The sequence below is a fragment of the Octopus bimaculoides genome, chromosome 16 (genome assembly GCF_046866305.1).
Source record: "Octopus bimaculoides isolate indiv1 chromosome 16, ASM4686630v1, whole genome shotgun sequence".
Lineage (NCBI taxonomy): Eukaryota > Metazoa > Mollusca > Cephalopoda > Octopoda > Octopodidae > Octopus > Octopus bimaculoides.
The window spans coordinates 46,263,081-46,282,599 of NC_142943.1; the positions used below are offsets into that span (position 1 = coordinate 46,263,081).

Below are 19,519 nucleotides of genomic sequence, written 5' to 3' on the forward strand. Positions count from 1 at the left end.
TTGGTGGATGATCCAATATCAGAGTAAATAAAGAGAATGACAACACTTCAAATGGGACATCGTGAGGGACGACCTAGATAGATAGATCAAATGGAAGACAAACCAAGCTGAGCCAGTTGGTGGGGCCAGATGACATGGTTAGGTGTTGATGGTTCATCTCAATGGTGGTACACTAATTCTAATTAACAAGTAGAAGTCTAGTTACAGTACTAACAGATGGGTACTATATGTGGAAAAGGGACAGAATTAAATGTTATACAGCTGAATTCTTTTGAGTGGACTGAAGGCAAAATTTTGTAGGATTAACCTGTCAATTAATCCCCAAAAGATGAAACACCAAGAGAGTACTGACAATATTTGAGCTCAGAAGAGAGAATTCACAAAACTAAATATAAGTACTCAATCATTTCATCAATTTACTAATTTATCAGTATAATTAATGAAATTAGCTAGAAGCAGATGGGCTTTAAAAAGGTATGAAAAGAAGAAAATGAGAAGATATTCCTGAATCTTCATGAAAACGAAATCTTTGGTGATGTTCCAATACCACAACGTACAGGTTCCCATTCTGGTGGCATGTAAAATGCATCATCCGAACATGGTCATTGCCAATGCCCCCTGACTGGCTCCTGTGCTGGTGGCACGCAAAAAGCACCATCTGAACATGGTCGATACCAGGTCTGCCTGACTGGCTCCCGTGCTGGTGGCATGTAAAAAGTACCCACTACACTCTTGGAGTGGTTGGCATTAGGAAGGGCATCCAGCTGTAGAAACATGTCAGGGTGCATATATGGCAGTGTTTTGAGAGAAAAGTTGGGTATGAGAGGCATCAGATGTAGGGTGCAACAGAGAAGACTGCACCGGTTTGGTCATATGATGATGCATATGGATGAGGACAGCTGCATAAAAACGTGCCAATCTCTAATTGTAGAGGAAATGATGATGATGATGAGACACCCACCTGCACATGCACACGAATTCAATAAAATAAGAAAATTCTACCGAAAAAGGAAAAACAAAAATTTTATTGCTTACCCGGGCTTTCTGTGCCAAGAGAAGCTGGTTTTTGCAATGGTTTCTTTGGTAACCAGTAATAACACGCCTCAGTCGAGTATTTAATTCCGAAATGGCTGGGAACGGAAGTTTACCTTCTGCAATATAAAACATTGACGACTTACATTAATAAAACTTCAACAATGTGAAGAGAAAATGAACAAAAAAAAAAGAAAAGAAAGAAAAGAAACAAAATGATTAGAAAATAACTGACATTACTGAATACTGAAAGAGAAAGATTATAATTCTAACTGAGATTTTAAAATTAAGTCACAATTTTCAAATTTGGTATATTGAAATAATTTTCCACATTAAATTTGATTTTGTTATTCATTTGTTCTGGGAAAATTGCAGAAAAATGTTACTGAGGTTTAACGTTTAATCAATTTTACCCAATCAGAAAACAAGATTTAAACACTCGTGTTTTCTGCATGATAGCTGTCTATCACAAAATGAAAACAAAATCATTAGGAGGAGGAATTTTTATTAAATAAATGAAAGCAAAGCATTACGACAACCAAAGAAGTTTTAATGAATGAAGTCATGTGAAACAGTTGAATAGACATGTAAATAAATTTAAAAAGGAAAAAAAAAATCCTTAATGAAGTTTTTTTGTGAAAAATTGCACAAATCTGTCCTGATCAAGAAGCCTGTCTGACATGGAATAAACAAAACTTTATATAAGACATTCTATTGTAAAAAATTGCCCAGCGATGACAGGCTATTCAGCTAGTTTTTAATAAAAACTTGTCTACTGGTTGCAAATGAGAGAAAAATTTAGAAGAGACACAGAGTTTTTAAATATTCTTTTGTTTTTCTTGAGAATATCTTTAACAATAAAATATTTCAAGGGAAATTCAAGAAAATCTGTCTAAACTTAGGAAACACAGAATGAACATTCACAATCTAAGAAACATGGAAACGATGATGATGATGATGCTTTTAAATTACCTTCAAAGTGGTGAGTAGGTTGTAATCGAGTATAATTAGTTGGTGTTGGGTCTATATAGTCTTCATCATCATCTTTCTCACGACAAATCTGTACATCAATGTCATCTTCATTACTGGAAAACAATGGAAAGTATTTACTATAATTAATTCTCCAAATTACAATTTAAAAATCTGTCAAGAAAAATGTCTCAAAGGAAAGATGCACCTTTTCGGTATTCCATAAAATCTTATTACAATAAAAAAACAGAGAAAGACATTCCATTTGTGAACATCCTATCTTAATTTAGCTGATATAACAGTCTACCAAATTGCATTGTTGCAAGGAAGACACATTGAGTCAGAGTAATTAGCTTTCCAGTTTAATGAAATAGTCGAAACAAGCATTAATGAATGAATTCTATGAGAAAATCAGTGTCTCGCACCACACCGCACCACATAATTGAAAGAGTCAGCAAATTTAAAGAATAAATCTTAAATATTTTTTTTACTTTATTAAATATTACTTGGACAACTGAGTTTCTGAAGCTTAATTCACCAAAAAAAATCAAAGTAAATTTAGAATTCTTTGAGCTCCTCTGCACCTTAATATGGATGGTAATCAGGTTCCTTCTTTTGTTTAAATGCAATCTTCACCTGCACATATAATGTGCAATGTGATCAAACCATAAATAGTCATAAAAAATGAAAACTGTTAATGTTTCCTAATATTTACAAGTAATCTGAGACTCATTCCCAACAGCCAAGTGAAGAATTATCCATTGACAAAGGAGTGCTAGCAGTGAGATTAGACTTCTTTTGGAGTAACAACCACAACAAAAGCTCAAGACTCCCATTTTCTCACCTATTCCACTCGTAATATTTAGTTAGAAAATAGTCTAATGGAATTCAACCAGCCAAAAACTTACTCAAAATTATCGTCATTTTGCTCTGCTAGCAGAGCAGCTCCATCTGGGGGTCCACAACGTGCTAAGAAACAAAGTGCAGGGTCTTGTTGAATCAGGCTGTATTTTTCATAACCTGCAATGAGAAATTGATAAATGTTTACTTGAAAACATTGAATCAAGTCATTCTTTCCTTTATTTCTACATTCAAATGTGTTGAGTCATTCCTTGTATGTGTGAGAGAGAGAGAGAGAGAGAGAGAGAGAGAGAGAGAGAGAGAGAGAGAGAGAGAGAGGTATAAGGAAGTGTAGTTAAAGAAAAGGAATTTTGCTCACCATGTTTAAAGACACCAAGCAGAAGGCATTTATCAGCATCTTCATCCCACCAGTCACAAGGAGGCTCACCATCAGTCCCAGGTCGAGGAATATCAATTTCCCTTTGTTAAAATAGGAGTTGATATTTGTATTACGGTTGGAATGTTTCATAAAGAAAAGAAACGGAATACAGAAAGAATGAAGGACAAACATAGGAGTCAAAGACAAATAGGGTAGAGGCCCCCCCCCCACCAAAAGGAGTAGAGGACAAAGATGATAGCAGGGGACTAGAAGGTTTTTGACCACAGCTGGCATGCAAATCTCCTACCAAAACTCCCTGCCTATGGATTCCTTGTTTCTCTCCCTTTTTTTTTGTAGGTATGGTGGGGCAGTGATAGCTTCCTATCAGAATCCCTTATTAGCAAGTGTGTTGACAGAGCACTTTCTGTCCCTTATTTTATCAACTCTGATATGCCTCAGGGTTCAGTTTTGTCCCCTTTTATACATCAATGACTTACTTGCTACCACATCCAACACAACCCACACTTATGCAGGTGACATGACTCCCTACATCCCTCCCTAACATTCCCCAACCATGCAGCATCCACTCCCAACCTAATTTGATTGTGAACAAAGACCTTAAAACACTCTCCGCTTGAGGGATACCAATTTGGCCCCATTCACAGCAGCAAAAGTTACTCATTTCAAGAAAACATAATCATATTACCCTTTAATCATGACCAGCACTCAGCCAGAGCCCACAAAATTGCTCCAATTGTTGAGTCATCACCAAAGATCTCTCTCCTAGCAGACACATCACATCCTTAACATAATTAGGACTGCATCTCAACAACTAGCCCTTCTTTTCAAAGTCAGACGAGATTTGCACCCCACCCCCCACAGACTTATTGAACTAAAGCTCACATGAAGCCCAATTGATGTATTGTTCTCACATCTGGAACCATGCTGTTGCTCACATTACATAAAAAAAAAAAGTCACCCATCTGATTGTCATCACGTCACTCACAGATGCATTCTAGCATCTGGTCAACATCTGCATTGTCATCTCTCCTCTTTCTCACCCTTTTTTTACAGCCATTATAATGGGGGACAGTTGAGCTCGTGTATTCCCACCCTAATCACCTCTCCTCATCATTCTCATCACAATCGAACCCTCTTGCTCTGATCCAGTTCTTTTTCCCCAAAATATCAACACTTTGGAATTTCCCAACTCATATCTTTTCTACAAGCGATGACTTGCAAAAGTTCAAGAGAAGTTATAATGGCATTACTCTCACCATTCCAAGAATGGCCCACAAACATCACTGGCTCTACCTCTTCCCCTAGACCCAGGAGGGTAAAGAAGAAAAAAATGACAGTGATGGCAGGGAGACAAAGATAGCAGAAGTAAGAGAAAAGAGAAGAGAAAGAAAAGATAAAAAGTGGTAAGAGAGTGGGGAGGACAGCAGCAGTAGTAGCAGCAGGATTTAAACATACCTGAAGTCCATGCCGGTAACAACCTTATGTGCTTCTTCTCCAATTACTTCTTGTTTCAGATAATAAAGTAATCGTACTCTTAACAAAACCCTAAAACAGAGAGGAACAAAAAGCAAATTACAAAAGTCTTTCAAAAAAGAAGCATTGCACAACAGTTAATGCAACTTATCTGAAATACGAGAAAGAACTTGGTATAAACTGGAGCATAGAACAGAAACGGTTAAGGCATGAAAATCACCACATAACAAATTGTACAACTGTAAGTTCATTTTTTTTTTTTTTATTAACTCACTTCACCTGTACACAAAACGTTTACTAAAATGCTTCCAATATAGTCTGCAGGGTTGGCCACTATAATTGGGAAGTACAGTGCATCGAATAAGGGGTGAATTGAAATTAAGAGGCAAGTAAAAGGGTATATGACCATTAAACTCAGCTTCAAAAAGGGAACCATAATTGTCATAGGGTTCTGCACCCACTTTAGCAAGGGAAATGGTCTTAAAACATTTTTATTTGATTCGAGAAGATGAAATAAGCAGAAAAAAAAAAAAAGAAAAAGACCACAGAAAGGAAGTGAGTGATGAAGTCCACTACCCAGCAATATAAAAAACCTGATGAACTTATTTGCACTAAATTGTTAAAGCAGATTCCAATCAGTGATACTCACAAAGGCCGAGAGTATAAATGGAGCTGACAGAACAAAGCCATTGATGCACAAATTTTGCTGCAGACATTTTGTTTGCAGAGAAGTTATGAACTGTTGTGGTTTGGTTCCAAGTCACCAATGATGAGGAAGTCCTATGATGAAAGACATTCCACCCAAGACTAACATGTCATTTTTTGCTTCTCATCCATAGCACATTCCACACTAAAATATCCAATGTGTCCTTAACCCTTCAGCATTCAGATTATTCTATGAAATGTAATTCCATATTTAGTCGCATTGATTTGAATTACGCATGCAATATCTTTTGGTGCTGAGATTTTGATGATGTAATCATTTATATTCTTAGTATGGCAACAGTAGGTGTGAGAAGAGCTGAATATGGCCAGTCGGTAACATAAGACAGGTAAAATATTTCGGTTGGATATGGCTGGTTGAAATGCTAGAGGGTTAAGACAATAGGAGATTTGGCTGCTATTTCTAGCAGGTCAAATAATTACGACTCCAGAACTACATAGTCATTCAAATGATTTAACCATTTATTTCATAAAACTAGCATTGCTTACTTGTTGGAATGGCGTTCAATGTGGCGTTTATAACCATTATCAGAGAGAACCATTTCTGGGTCAATCTGCATGTTAGCCTTCTCCATTTCAATTGCTGCAGAGAAGTTCTTTGCTTCCCTCTTGGCTTTCTTACCCTTCCGTCCACGTGGAACTGGAGCTGAAAGTCCTAAATATATGAAAAACAGTACAGCATTACATGTTTGCCAAATTTTAAAAAATGTTAATAAAAATATCAAACAAAGAGAAAAAAGAAGCACCTGGAGAGAGATGAAAAATTCTACAAACCAATATTTTCCATGTACAATTTATTTCTATTTAACATTTACCCACAAGTTACTTAACTATTTAACTCCCCCACCCTCACTACACACAAATTTATGACATAGGACCCTATATCCGCTATGATCTGGGAGAAGATTAACCCATTGAGACATCAGGATATAAATTTGGATTAGTTATGTTATAGTGGATAAGGCACAGTTTGTTGCTGCTGTTTAACCCCGAGTCAGACCTGATCAAGCAGATTTATGATCTTAAAATTCCAAACATGATCATCCTGTCTTTTATTCAAACAGTCTAACATCTAAGTCTAAATACATTTCCTTTTTAAAGGCAATGGGATGGCTGTTATTTCTAGTAGGTCCAGCAACTAAGTAGAGATTTCTCCAGCATTTTCCATATTAAATAAGTTGCCAATAATTGTGCATAGTAAACGAATTAATCCAAAGATCTTCATATTTATTTAGCTCTACAAAGCATCGCCACTCGTCTATGATCCACAGAATGACTACAACAGTCAATCATACGACATCATTACAAATTGTATAACAAACAATATCCAAAAGGCAACAATAAACCCAATACTGCCTTTAGGAATGACTTCAATCATAAATCTAGGATACGGTAAAGCAAAGGACCCACTTCTAAAACCATTTAGTTAACCCACTGAAAATGGGCTATACAAAAGCATATCCCCTTTTATTAGAATAGTTATTACAGTAATGCAAGCAGCTGTAGAATGTGAAAAAGCTAACCTATTTGACAGAGAGTATTTTAGCAAGAGAATGGTTATTCCATACAATAGTAACTTACACATATTTTATTAGAAAATTACTATTTGTAAATCTCACAACGTGAGATATTCAGCAACAGTACTTTGGAGTAAAGATTGTTTGCCAACATAACAAGGCAGTCCTTGTTTAGGACGAATGTTGCTGTAATTTAGCCCCAGCAGACATTGTCTCCAGCTGGTTATATGACACGATCTGTGTCCTTATACTTTCGAACAAGGGAATCTAACCCCCCCCCCCCACTCAACTCAAAACAATATCTGTCTCGCGATTTCTGGGTTATTTCCCTTCATCAGTACAGAATAACTGTTTGGCTGGAGACGATGTCTCCTGGGGCTATAAATTACAGCAACATTCATCTTAAACCAGGACTGCCATATTATGTTGGCAAATTATCTTTACTCAACACATGCCCATACCACCACACTCCATTCCCCCTCGCCAGCCATTCCACCGATTCCTCCAACCCCAGCATCCCCATCGAGCCCTCAGTCCTCCTCTTATCAAACAGCCCCACACCACACATTTCTCTCGCCATTGCTCTCTTGGTCCTTCTCAAAATTACCATATCCACCCCCTCACTCCCATACAGCATGCAACTTCTATAGACCCTTCCTTTCATCTTCAATGAGAACCCTTTCCCATACAACAAGGCTCCACCTTCCCTGCACTGCACCCAGCCAAGTCTCGCTCTTGCTGTCACATTCACCCTATCTCCCAAATAACAAAACCCTTTGACACAAGACGAACTGCATAACTTCATACCTGAATGGTTCTTTAGAGCACATGTACTGGATGGAGTGACAAGATCCCAAATAAAGTTCTTTATCCTTTCATCGCCCTTATAAAACTTCAAGCTGTACAGAAGCTGTCAAGAGAGAAACATAAACACAACATAGAGTGAGATGAGGTAGGGGGGAGCAAGGGGGTTAATGGCACAAAAGAGAATCAAAGGAAACGGGAAATAAAGAAACTCAAAAGCAACAATGACAATGGTAACAATGCTTTCTTGGATTAGACATGTGGTTCTTTTGACTCAAGTAATGATCACACAAAGGAAGGAATGAAAGTTGAAACCTGGCAGGATTTCAATATGGCAATGGAATCTGTATGTCAAGACGTTTGTGAAGTGAGCTTATGTGTACAGATGAAAATATCCTATAGACTGTTGAGGACAGCTTTTAAAAGATCTTACAAAACACATTTTAAACAGTCAGCCACAGATACCATATACACTCATACCTACTCACCCGCACAACGCCCAACTAATTAGGGAGAGAGTTAGTGTAGACAAGATGCAGTTTGGGTTTGTGCCAGAGAGAAGCACCACTGATGCTATATTTCTGGTAAGACAGCTGCAGGAGAAATACCAAGCCAAAGATAAACCTCTCTACTTGGCCTTTGTTGACATGGAGAAAGCCTTTGACAGGGTCCTCACAATCCCTTATCTGGTGGCTAATGTGGAAACTAGGGATAGATGGGTGGTTAGTGGGAACTGTACAAGCCATGTACAGGGATGCTGTCAGTAAGGTGAGGGTTGGCAATGAGTATAGCGATGAATTCAAGGTACAAGTAGGGGTTCACCAAGGATCCGTCCACAGCCCTTCTTGTTCACCATAGTCCTCCAGGTGATAACAGAAGAATTCAAGACAGACTGCCCCTGAGAGCTCCGCTATGCTGATGATCTTGCTCTTATAGCTGAGTCACTACCAGCACTAGAGAAGTTTCAGGTGTGGAAGCAAGGTTTAGAATCAAAGGGCCTTAGAGTTAAACCTAGCAAAAACCAAAGTCTTACTAAGTAGGAAGGCAGGCAAGTCACAAATCCCTTCAGGTTGATGGCCCTGCTCGATCTGTAGAAAAGGCATAGGTAGAAACTCCATAGGATGTACCTGGTGTAAGCTATGGACACATAAGAGGTGCAGCAATATCAGAGAAAGGTTAACAGGGAAGATAGCTTTTGCATGTGGCAGATGCATGGGAACTTGGTGCAGCCCCCTGGCTTACCAGTTTTCAGTCAAACCATCCAATCCATGCCAGCATGGAAAGCAGACGTGTGATGATGATAAATTCAGCTGGGACTCAGTACGTAAAATTATACTTCATGTATCTGTTTTGCTATCAGCAAATAAGTATTAAAAGTGTAACGTATCAAATTAGATATTATACACACTCTCTCTCACTCTCAAACACACAACATGCTTCCATAAAGTTTTCATTGACTAAATGTTATCCACAAGGCATTGATCAACCCAAGGCTATAACAGAAGACCCACGTGTGGGTATGAACTTGAAACCATGTGTTTGTAAGCATCTATCACAGTATTAAAGGATATATCTATAGAATCATTACATGGCCAATACAGGAATTTTGTTTCCTTAAAGGATCAATAAGTTATCATTATTGTAGAAGAGGGATAAAGTTATTATTGTTATACATTTTATTAACTCCAAAGAGACAAAGTTAATCCGAGTCAAACTTGAACTTGGAGCACAAAAGATTAAACTGAATACACAGAAGACATTTAGTTTTAAATTATTTCTGTTAATGATTTGATGTTAGCATTGTGAAATGCTGTCACTGTGAGAAGAGAAGACATCACATTTACAAAACGGGAAACTTGAATAGAAGACAAAACATTCAGCTTACCAAGGCTCTGGAGATGGTTTCTACATCAGTTTCTGTTAACTTCCGTTTGAAACGACCATGGAGGAGAATGTCGTTCCATCGGCCCCAGCTAGAAACAAGAGAAAATCACTTCAACTGAATTATCATCATCATCATCATCATCAAATAAAAACAAAGATATAAAGAATTAGTATTATTATTATTATTACTGTCATTGTTACTGTTGTTATTGTTAAAGCAGATCCATTAGCTAGAGAAAATGCTTAGCAGCTCTGTATGTTCTAAGTTCAAATTCCATGAAGTCAAGCTTGCCTTTCATTCTTCCAAGGTCAATGATATAAGTACCAGTCGAGTACTGGAGTTGGTGTAATAAACTCGCCCCACCCCCTCACAATAAAATTTCAGGCTTTGTGCCTTTAGCAGAAAGCATTATTGTTATTATAATTAATATTATTAAGTTACTAAGTCATTAAATGCTGAACTATTAACTATGTTAGTGATCTGAGGGCCTCATTGACACCAACACTGCACCACACAAGTCAACGAGTTGGTATCTATGTGGTTGGTAACCCTATCTTCAAATCACACCTCTCTATGTTAAGAAAGGATGCATTTGATAATGTAGCCCTTGATACAGTGTCTGAAGAAAAAAAAAAAAAAAGAAAAGACGGATATAGCTGGAATGTTTTTTAATCATAGGTTTGTTCAACACAGGTCCGCCTAGGATTAAAAAAAAATTACACACACACACAATTAATCAACACCAGCAGGAGCTGAGCAAACAATACAAAGTATAAAACTATTTGTTTGTCCAGAGACATAACAGAACTGCTGTGAGACACAACACACAATCAATTAATTTAGTCTTATTATGTTACAGTTGTTACACTTCATTTTAAAGAATAATGACAAAAATAAGCAAAACTAATTTTGACTTACCCGTATACTAGGAGGTTCTTCTCCACCTTGAACAGCTCTGACCGAGAATAACCATCCCCAACCAGCTCATCTGCTTCATAATCTTCATCAAAAATTTTCTTCCGACCACTGCCTTTTTTCCTGCCACGCTTTCTGCCTTGGCTCACCGTTTTCCTCTCTTCACCACCAGACTCTTCGTATTCGCTATCAGAATCAATATCAGACATTTTGAAAAGATCCTGATTGCCATAGCGGGCAGTCTGGCGACGCTGACGAGGCTCTTCAATAATCAAGTTTTTCTGGGGAAAATGGAAAATCAAATATTCATAAAAGCCACCACAAACAGAATGTTAATTGTTGTGTTATGGCCTCCTAATTATACACTCTGGTTATTATTATACAACATAATATATTCTGCTTACATTCACCCACAAGGCTTTGATTTGCAAGGGGCTATAATAAAGGAAAATGGCCGAAGGTGGCACCCAGTGAAACTGAATCCCAAACCGTGTGGTTGTGAAGGAAACTTCATAACCACACAGCATCTACAATTATAACAATTGGATTTTTTTTTTATTCTTTCTAAATTATTTTGATATCTATTTAATGTTGACACCGCCAGTACATTCTGTGAAGTGATTGGTCATAAGAAAGGCATCCATGCCAACAAGATAGTCTCCTGACCCATCTTAGAGGACAGCAACCACAGAGAAGCCCTAACTGAAGCTGTGACAACCTGTTCAACCCATGCTCGACCATCAGAATGGATACAAAACAATGATAAAAATGATTGCGCTACGTTTTGTAAGCAACAGCTTCATTGGCTTCTAAGGGCCAATCACAGGTTCCCTACATTTATAATGGCAAGAGTTACAGGCAGAACCAACATTACAAATGATGTTTTTATTACAACAACGCCAGTCAATGGGTTTCCTTGCTTATAACTTGGGTGGTGTTTATATTGGCAAAATACACACAGACCTAGAAGACAAACATCTGCACAGTTTCCGTCTACCAAATTTCATTTACAGTATTGATCACCAGGCGGTTATAGTAGAAGACACTTCCCCACACGGTGGGGACAAATCTGAAACAATAGGATTGTGAAGCAAACTTCTTCAACATAAAGCAAAGTCTGCATTCAAGTTTGTGTGAAATATTTATTTCTTTATTGCCCACAGGAGGCTAAACATAGAGGGGACAAACAAGGACAGACAAAGGGTTTCAGTCAATTACATCGACCTCCAGTGCGTAACTGGTACTTATTTAATCAACCCCGAAAGGATGAAAGGCAAAGTCAACCTCAGCGGAGTTTGAACTCAGAATGTAATGGCAGACGAAATACCACTAAGCATTTCACCCGGTGTGCTAACGATTCTGCCTGCTCACCAGCCTAAAAATATTTAAAAGAAATTTCACAAACGTTTAATTTTTAATTTAGGTTTCTTTTAATAAAGCTCCATATCTTACAAGTAAGAAAACAGGAAGTTTTGGTATTCATACTTTTTCCAAAACTTAACTTGCTGTCAGTGAAACAAAATGTCTTGAGCCAAGAACTGGATCTGTATCAATTCTCACTTGGAATTTATCCGTTGATCTACCAAAAGTTATAATTTAGAAGTTTATCTTTCAAGCTAATCACATACTAATCTTCCTTGTTTCTTGTTATTACAGACAGAGATACGCGTAAATTCGTTTTTAATTCCAGATTTGTTTACATTATGTTTACTTTAAGTCACATGACCTGGGGAAGATGGGTAAATCTATAAACTTTAATGAAACAAAATATGTCCTGCTGTAAACAGTCCATGCCAAACGCTGATTAGTCGGTCATGATTGAAGTGAAGTAGTTTATCTTTTGCTGTTCGAAGTGACCAACAAAAACCAATCAAAATAAACAGGTTTTGTTGCATGGACTGCAATATCGCTTGAACTCATAATCAAGCTATGATAACAACAAAAAATAGATATATACAAAAGAATAAGAACCAATGGTTACCTTTGATTGGGCAGTGTAATTAATTTCAGCTTTCTTGGCCCACTTATCCCAGAAGTGGGGATCGTCTATATCAATGTCGCTGTTATTTTTCATGCTGAAACTTGCCTATAGAAAGTAAGAGTCATTATTTGTAGAACTTTCAGGATTAAAAAGCATTATAGTATAAGATATGATAAATATAAAACAGTACAATAAAACATGTGTTGATAAAAACAGGTCAATTTTACTGGATACTAAATAACACAGGTGAAACGAATTATATTAGCAGGATGCACGTCTCTGATATCCCATTGAAGTGGACAAGATACAAGAAAGAAAGAAAGCTAAACAGACAATGTATAGACATCATCAAAGCAGACATAATATGAAATAAAAATGTAGGAGTCATTGTAACTCCTTGAAAAACGGACTTACCTTGGCAAAAGTTGATCCCTTTCCTTCACTGGCGATTTGTACAACACTTGTACGACTATTCAGAATGTCTTCAATATCCTCTTCACAAAACTTATCACCTGCATTGTCATCAGCCATCAAAGCTCCATATGCCCCTCGTTTCAGAAGATCCTCCACCTCGCGCTTAGACAGAGAACCACCCTGAATGAAAACAGCATTTAAAAAATTCTTTTAGATTAAAACAAGGCAACATCATGGCATATCAAAACATCTTGGCATTTAAGAATGTTGAATATTGAATCTCAAAGATCCTGGTTTAATTGGGACCCACTCAAGTAGTCTTGATTTCATACAAAGGCACAAAGCCCTTTTTCTAATTGATTAAAGAGACTACAGTAGAACTTGTTTTATCAAACCTGGAAAAATGAGAAGTAAATCTCAGCAGGATTTTAACATCACCATCATCATCATTAACATGGTAATGAAATAAACAAAATTCAATACTGCGAATACTTAATTTAAAACTCTGAGGACAAGATTCACTTTAATAAAACTGAATACCACTAATAAGTTTGTGAACTGTCAATTATATTAATTTACTGCACTAATTATCTACAATACTTAATTTCATCTTGCTCAAATCCAAGTTATAAAATTCCACTAAAGTCAATTTAAATTTTCAAATATCTTAATTGATAAAATAACTAAAGGATTCTCTCTCTCTCTCTCTCTCTCTCTCTCTAAAAATGAATCTCTTTGCAAAGCCATAAAGAATCAATATTGAAAGAATTCAATAGTCTAACAACCTGTTGATGGATATCTCTAATCTGAAAAGAAGTTGTGTGCTTGGATTAACTGAACTCTTAAAAGTGGTACTTCAGCATGGCTGTAATGCAATGACTGAAAACGAGTCTTGAGGGAAAAGTAAGTGAAAAGCAAAGAAGAAGAACTCACCTGATTGCCAATTTGCTTGTCTGATGTCCCAACTGACTGTAAAACTGCCTTATCTAAAGCAAGTTTCAAGGAAGCTCTGTCAAACATCTGTCGCTCATATGAATTCCTGGTAATTAGTCGATAAACTTTAACAGCCTTGTTTTGTCCGATACGGTGACATCGCGCTTGAGCCTGGTCAGGAAGAAAACATTTTAGAAAATCTCTTACATCAAAGCAGTCTTTCGCTTCCACACAATGTTTTCCATGTTAAATTTTTTTACAATTATACACACTTCCCATCACTGAATAAACTGTTAATTAGTAACTAATTAATTAAGAGAGTGGTGCGAATAGATCTTATTATGGCCCAGGTGAAGGAAATAAACTAATGGTTACTGGCCCATACCTGCTTTTCAAGTAAAGGGTAATTTTTCTTATTCCAGGGGAATTTGAAAGCACAGAACTAACTAGACAGAACTAGATTTGATGACAGGAGATGTCACTGACTGTTGCCCAATCTCAAATGATGATGTCACTACCCAGAGCCACAGTCCAGCATAAATTGTCAACACTCATGCCAACATGTACATGTCACACAAACATATTTATACACCACAGGCTTCTTTCAGTTTCCTCCTGCCAAATTCCCATACAAAGCAATAGTTTACCTGGAATGCTATAGAAGATATTTAGCGAAGATGTCATGCAGTGAGATTGAACCGAAAGTCACTCGGTTGGGAAGTGAACTTCTTAAGCACCTAGTCACGCCGGTGCATATACGTAACCTCACAAACACACAAAAAAAGTTAAACATGGCTTCCCTCCTCAATGAACCTATTTACAATGGAAGAAATCTAAATGGCAAAACCTTACCTGTAAATCATTTTGAGGGTTCCAATCTGAATCATAAATAATGACTGTGTCAGCAGCGGTGAGGTTGATGCCCAAACCTCCAGCACGGGTACACAACAGAAATATAAACCGATCTGAATCTGAAACAAGAACAATATTAGAAATTTTAAATCGTTTTCTTCTATTTCCTGTCTTTTATTGTTATTGTAAAACAAAAATATTAATTTAAAAAAAAAAAACATTTACAGCATTGTGAACCAATTACAAAGAATTTTCTAGAAAGAACAAATAAAAAGAATAATAAAACAGCAGCTTTTGGAAATTCAAAACACATTCAACCCTTTGGCATGAAGAAGAAGATGATGATGATGATAATGATGGTGGTGATAATGAGGATTACTGTCGAATATAACGCTTATTTATTCATATGGTTTGAAATTAATCCTGGATTATCTCATAGCATCAAGATTTTGATGATGTGATTGTTTATTTTTAGTATGACATTGTAGGGTAGGTGTGATAGGCTAGATCTGGCCAGTTTTCAAATTGGCCAAGTCTAGCCCATCATAAAACAATATTTGGGCTGGTTATGGTCAGTTAAAATGGTAAAAAGTTAATGTTGACAAATCTTTTCCGCAACAACTGCTGAATTCTATAGAACTAATTTGGCGCTTAAAAGAGACAACAAATAATTTACTAGTATGGTTCTAGAGTGGAACGGTAAAGAAATTTAATACATGAAAACAGTGTAGAACAGTGTAGAAGCCCATCAAAGGTTCACCTTTGTCACACACTGTGCCATACTTATGGATTATATTAAAAGCACACACGTTTGTGGAATATTCATCCACTAACATGCAAATTCAAAGACCATGGAGTTCAGACGATCAAAGAATTGGAAATTTATTATTAGAAATTCCAACCAAAATCTGTTTTAATAAAGAACAAATAATCTTCTCCAGGCAATTGAGATTTGGTGAGATTATTGTAATTGAGGTTTGGCATGAAGAATTTTAAGTCAAGATGGCATGGTTAGAAAGAAAATTCCATTGAGTTAATGCTTTATGACTGCTATTTTCAGCAGGTCAAGAAACAGCATAAAGGCTACTGCAATAGGAAAGTAAGTGTCAATTTTGATCAACTTCAATTATTGCTGTCACAACAACAACTGGCGCCTACATTTGGTAGACTGAAAGAAGCCATTGTGAATTGATATTTTAAAGAACTTACCTGGCTTGGAGAACCTGTCAATGGCTTCTTGTCTAGCATTGCCACGGATACGGCCATCAATTCTTTCATACAAGTAACTGAGGTGGTAAAGAGAAAAACAAAAGAGTAAAATAAGTTAAGAATGCAAAGTATGAAATATTACAAAAAAATATATTTTTTAGTCATTCATTTTCTATTTGTTTATTTCATGCTAAGAAGAGTTCAATAAATACACATTGCTGAGGCATTGTTTTGTAGCTGGATGCCTTTCCTGTTACTAACCCTCAACTGTTTTTCAAGTAAAAGTTTTCATCCCACTTGTCTTTGTAAGCAGTGGCGGACAGGTTGCCAGCTTGCCCAATGGCATGTGGACCCCTTAGACATTAGAGTCCATATATGGGGGTCCATGCTAGTATGTAAAGGGCCCATGGAAAAAAATTTTGGCTTTAAAGAAAATATCTGAAGTTTTAGAGAAAGAATAAAAATTCTAAAAAAACAAATAAAACAATTAAGCAAAGGATTTGGTCAAAGAATTCCTTATGGAATTAATAGAAATCAAAATATATGATACAGTCAGTGGTGATAAAGTGTAGTCCATATATATATATATATATATATATATATATATATATATATATAGGGAAAATAACCAAGTTTTTACCTGTAATTTTGGATTTTGTCCCTAATATTGTTATATATATATATATATATATATATATATATATATATATATATACATACATACATACATACATACATACATACATACACATAGCCACTGGCACTCGTAAACTTCATTATTTCTATAAGACATCAAAAACTGGTCTTACTTTATGAACAAGCAAGTAAGAGATGTTCTAAGATGCAAATTTTGAATTTAGCTTTAGTTATCAACTTCAACCCGATTGTAATTGAGGTTGCTAATAAAATTTCTGGATAATTTTTGGCGTTGAACAATTGATATTCTTTTCTCTGTTGGGTTCCATGTCAATTTTCTGCCACACTAATGTCTAATTTGATAATTTTCCAGTCTCAAAAAAAGTAGGAGGAGGAGGAAGAGGGAAGAGTGGAGTAGTTTGTTATTGATCATATCTGTTAATCTATGGCCACAATCTAATGACTGGAACCAGCAAAAGAGGAATAAAAGAAGATAAAGACAGGGCAAAGCTTGACAAGCATTTGGTAAATGAAGCAGATTTGAGAAGAACTCACCGTTTGTTGACCAAGTAATCTTCCAGTATGTCCAATACTCTGATCATCTGAGAAAATATCAAGACCTTGTGATTACCTTGCTGGAGTTTAGGTAATAATTTGTCCAGCAAAACAAGCTTTCCAGAAGATTGCACCATAGCATTAAACATTGATTCATATGTTAAGGGACCTTTGTTTTTTACTTCATCCAAAATTTGATCTTCAGCCCCTGAAAAAATAATATTTCAATATAGATTTCATAATAATGAACCATCTTATGATCAGCATCAAAAAACATAAGAGATTAACTGACAATTTGTATATAAAAAGGTAAAAAGCAAGAATGTCCCAAAAATCTTAAAATAAAAACATGAAAAACTTTCACTAGAATTTTAAAAATTGATTTGATTTTTGACACTTTATATAGGTATGTATGCATGAGTTAATGTCTGTCTGTATGTTTTATTACCCATCTGGTTCATGCCCTGATTTAATTCCAATTTTCAAAGGAATATTTTTGCCTTTTCTATTTCTTTAATCACAAGGCAAATTGTTTGCCGTTTTTATCAGTATGTGCACTAGCATTTCTTGGACATATTTTTTTACTGACAATTCTGGTTTACTGCACATATCCATATGAATATATATGTGCATTTAAATGTGTTAATGTGAATATGTGTATATATGTGTGTGTTTTTTTTTTTCTAAGTTGTGATACAAGATAAATAGGACTGTTTAGTTCTCTTGCAGCAGGACAGTCTATCCAGTCCCAATGACACAATAAAATGGATTCAGTTCATGGCAAAGTGACAGGAAGAGTACCCAGAGCCAGAAACTATACCAAAAAATGTTATACAAGCTCCACATCACAGGCCAACCATCTAAGAATTCCTAAAGAGAATAGGCTGAAGACAGAAGGAACTCTTTAGTTCTTCGACATGAGCCAACCTGTTTAGTGCCAGTGGAATAATAATTTGCATCCAGTGCAACAGAAAAGACACTAACATGGATGGTGCTGTTTTCCTGAATAAAGACACACACACACACATATATATATACAAACAATTACAGTAACATTCGTCCTAAACCAGGACTGCCATGTTATGTTGGCAAACAATCTTTACTCCAAAGTACTGTTGCTGAATATCTCTTGTTGTGAGATTTACAAATAGTAATTTTCTAGTCATTGTTTTCAATTTACTGGCAAAAGTAAAAAAAAAAAAAAGAAAGAAAAAAAAGAGGGATGAATAGGGAAGGGGGTGGGGTGGAGAAAAGAATGGGTGAAACTTAATGTGTGGAAAAGTAGTCAAAGATGGAATAGTTTTAACTGACCTTTGACAAGATAAGGATGGTTGCAACATTTTCTCAACTCCATCATAGTGTTCATCAGATTAGGCATATTTGCATTTGATGAACCTTTGCTTAGAAATTCAAAGTTGTTCTCCAGAATGGCCCGATAGTACTTCTTTTGGATGTTGGTTAACTCCACCTGTTATACAACAGAAAAGACACTAACATGGATGGTTCTGTTTTCTTGAATAACACACACACACACACACACACACATATATATATACAGACAATTACATTTTCACATACATACAGACAATTACAGAAACACGCACACACCGACAGAAACAACTGTAAACACAAGCACATTAAATGAATAGCCATACTTGTATGGTATAATCTTGACAAACAGACAAACCAGAGTTATTAATCTAATATCAACAAATATGCTGGGTGGACAGGAACTACTCCTTGTGCAGATAAAAGGCCAGAAGCTTGCATTTTTTACAATCATGTGTCCCAATACAACTCTCTCTCTCCAAAACCATTCTTTAAGTTACAATTGAGGGAGGACAAAAGAGAGGCAGACAAAGAAAATCCTGGTTTGACAACATCAAAGACTGGGTAGATCACAACACATGAACCTGCTATGCATGACAGAGAACAGAGATGAGTGGTGACAGCTGACTATTAAAGCGTCTAGAGTAGCATCCTTACAACTGGCTGCATTAGTTAATGGATCTTGATAATGGTAATTAACTAATATATATATATATATATATATATTCAATCAAACTGTCTAACACATGTCAGCATGGAAAACGAATGTTAAATGATGATGATGGTGATTATATATATAATCATCATTTGATGATGAGATATATATATAAATAATCACCACCATCATCATTTAACGTCTGTTTTCCATGCTGACATGGGTTAGACAGTGACTGAAAACTGGTAAGCTGGGGAGCTGCCCCAGGTTCCAATCTGATTTAGGGCTGGATACCCTTCCTAATGCCAGCCACTCCAAGAATGTAGTGGATACTTTTTACATAACACCAGCATTTGTCAGGTTTTCTCAAGCATGGTATATCGCTCAACATTCGAAA

At 36.3% G+C, this 19,519-nt stretch overlaps 1 protein-coding gene across 8 annotated transcripts in view; it reads right to left on the bottom strand.

Annotated features, from left to right (window-relative positions):
- Positions 1-19,519, bottom strand: part of LOC106872482 (ATP-dependent chromatin remodeler CHD9) — a 128,408-nt gene that overhangs the window by 37,229 nt on the left and 71,660 nt on the right. For all 8 annotated transcript variants that reach the window (XM_089364630.1, XM_089364627.1, XM_089364629.1 and 5 more), the window contains 16 exons: positions 18,450-18,606; positions 17,139-17,346; positions 15,948-16,024; positions 14,739-14,857; positions 13,887-14,057; positions 12,954-13,133; positions 12,540-12,644; positions 10,562-10,839; positions 9,644-9,731; positions 7,762-7,864; positions 5,927-6,092; positions 4,697-4,786; positions 3,221-3,321; positions 2,910-3,021; positions 2,005-2,117; positions 1,036-1,151 (listed from right to left, as the gene is read on the bottom strand). In XM_089364630.1, the coding sequence (XP_089220756.1) occupies positions 1,036-1,151; positions 2,005-2,117; positions 2,910-3,021; positions 3,221-3,321; positions 4,697-4,786; positions 5,927-6,092; positions 7,762-7,864; positions 9,644-9,731; positions 10,562-10,839; positions 12,540-12,644; positions 12,954-13,133; positions 13,887-14,057; positions 14,739-14,857; positions 15,948-16,024; positions 17,139-17,346; positions 18,450-18,606 (2,184 nt within the window). The remainder of the gene's footprint in view (positions 1-1,035; positions 1,152-2,004; positions 2,118-2,909; positions 3,022-3,220; positions 3,322-4,696; positions 4,787-5,926; positions 6,093-7,761; positions 7,865-9,643; positions 9,732-10,561; positions 10,840-12,539; positions 12,645-12,953; positions 13,134-13,886; positions 14,058-14,738; positions 14,858-15,947; positions 16,025-17,138; positions 17,347-18,449; positions 18,607-19,519) is intronic.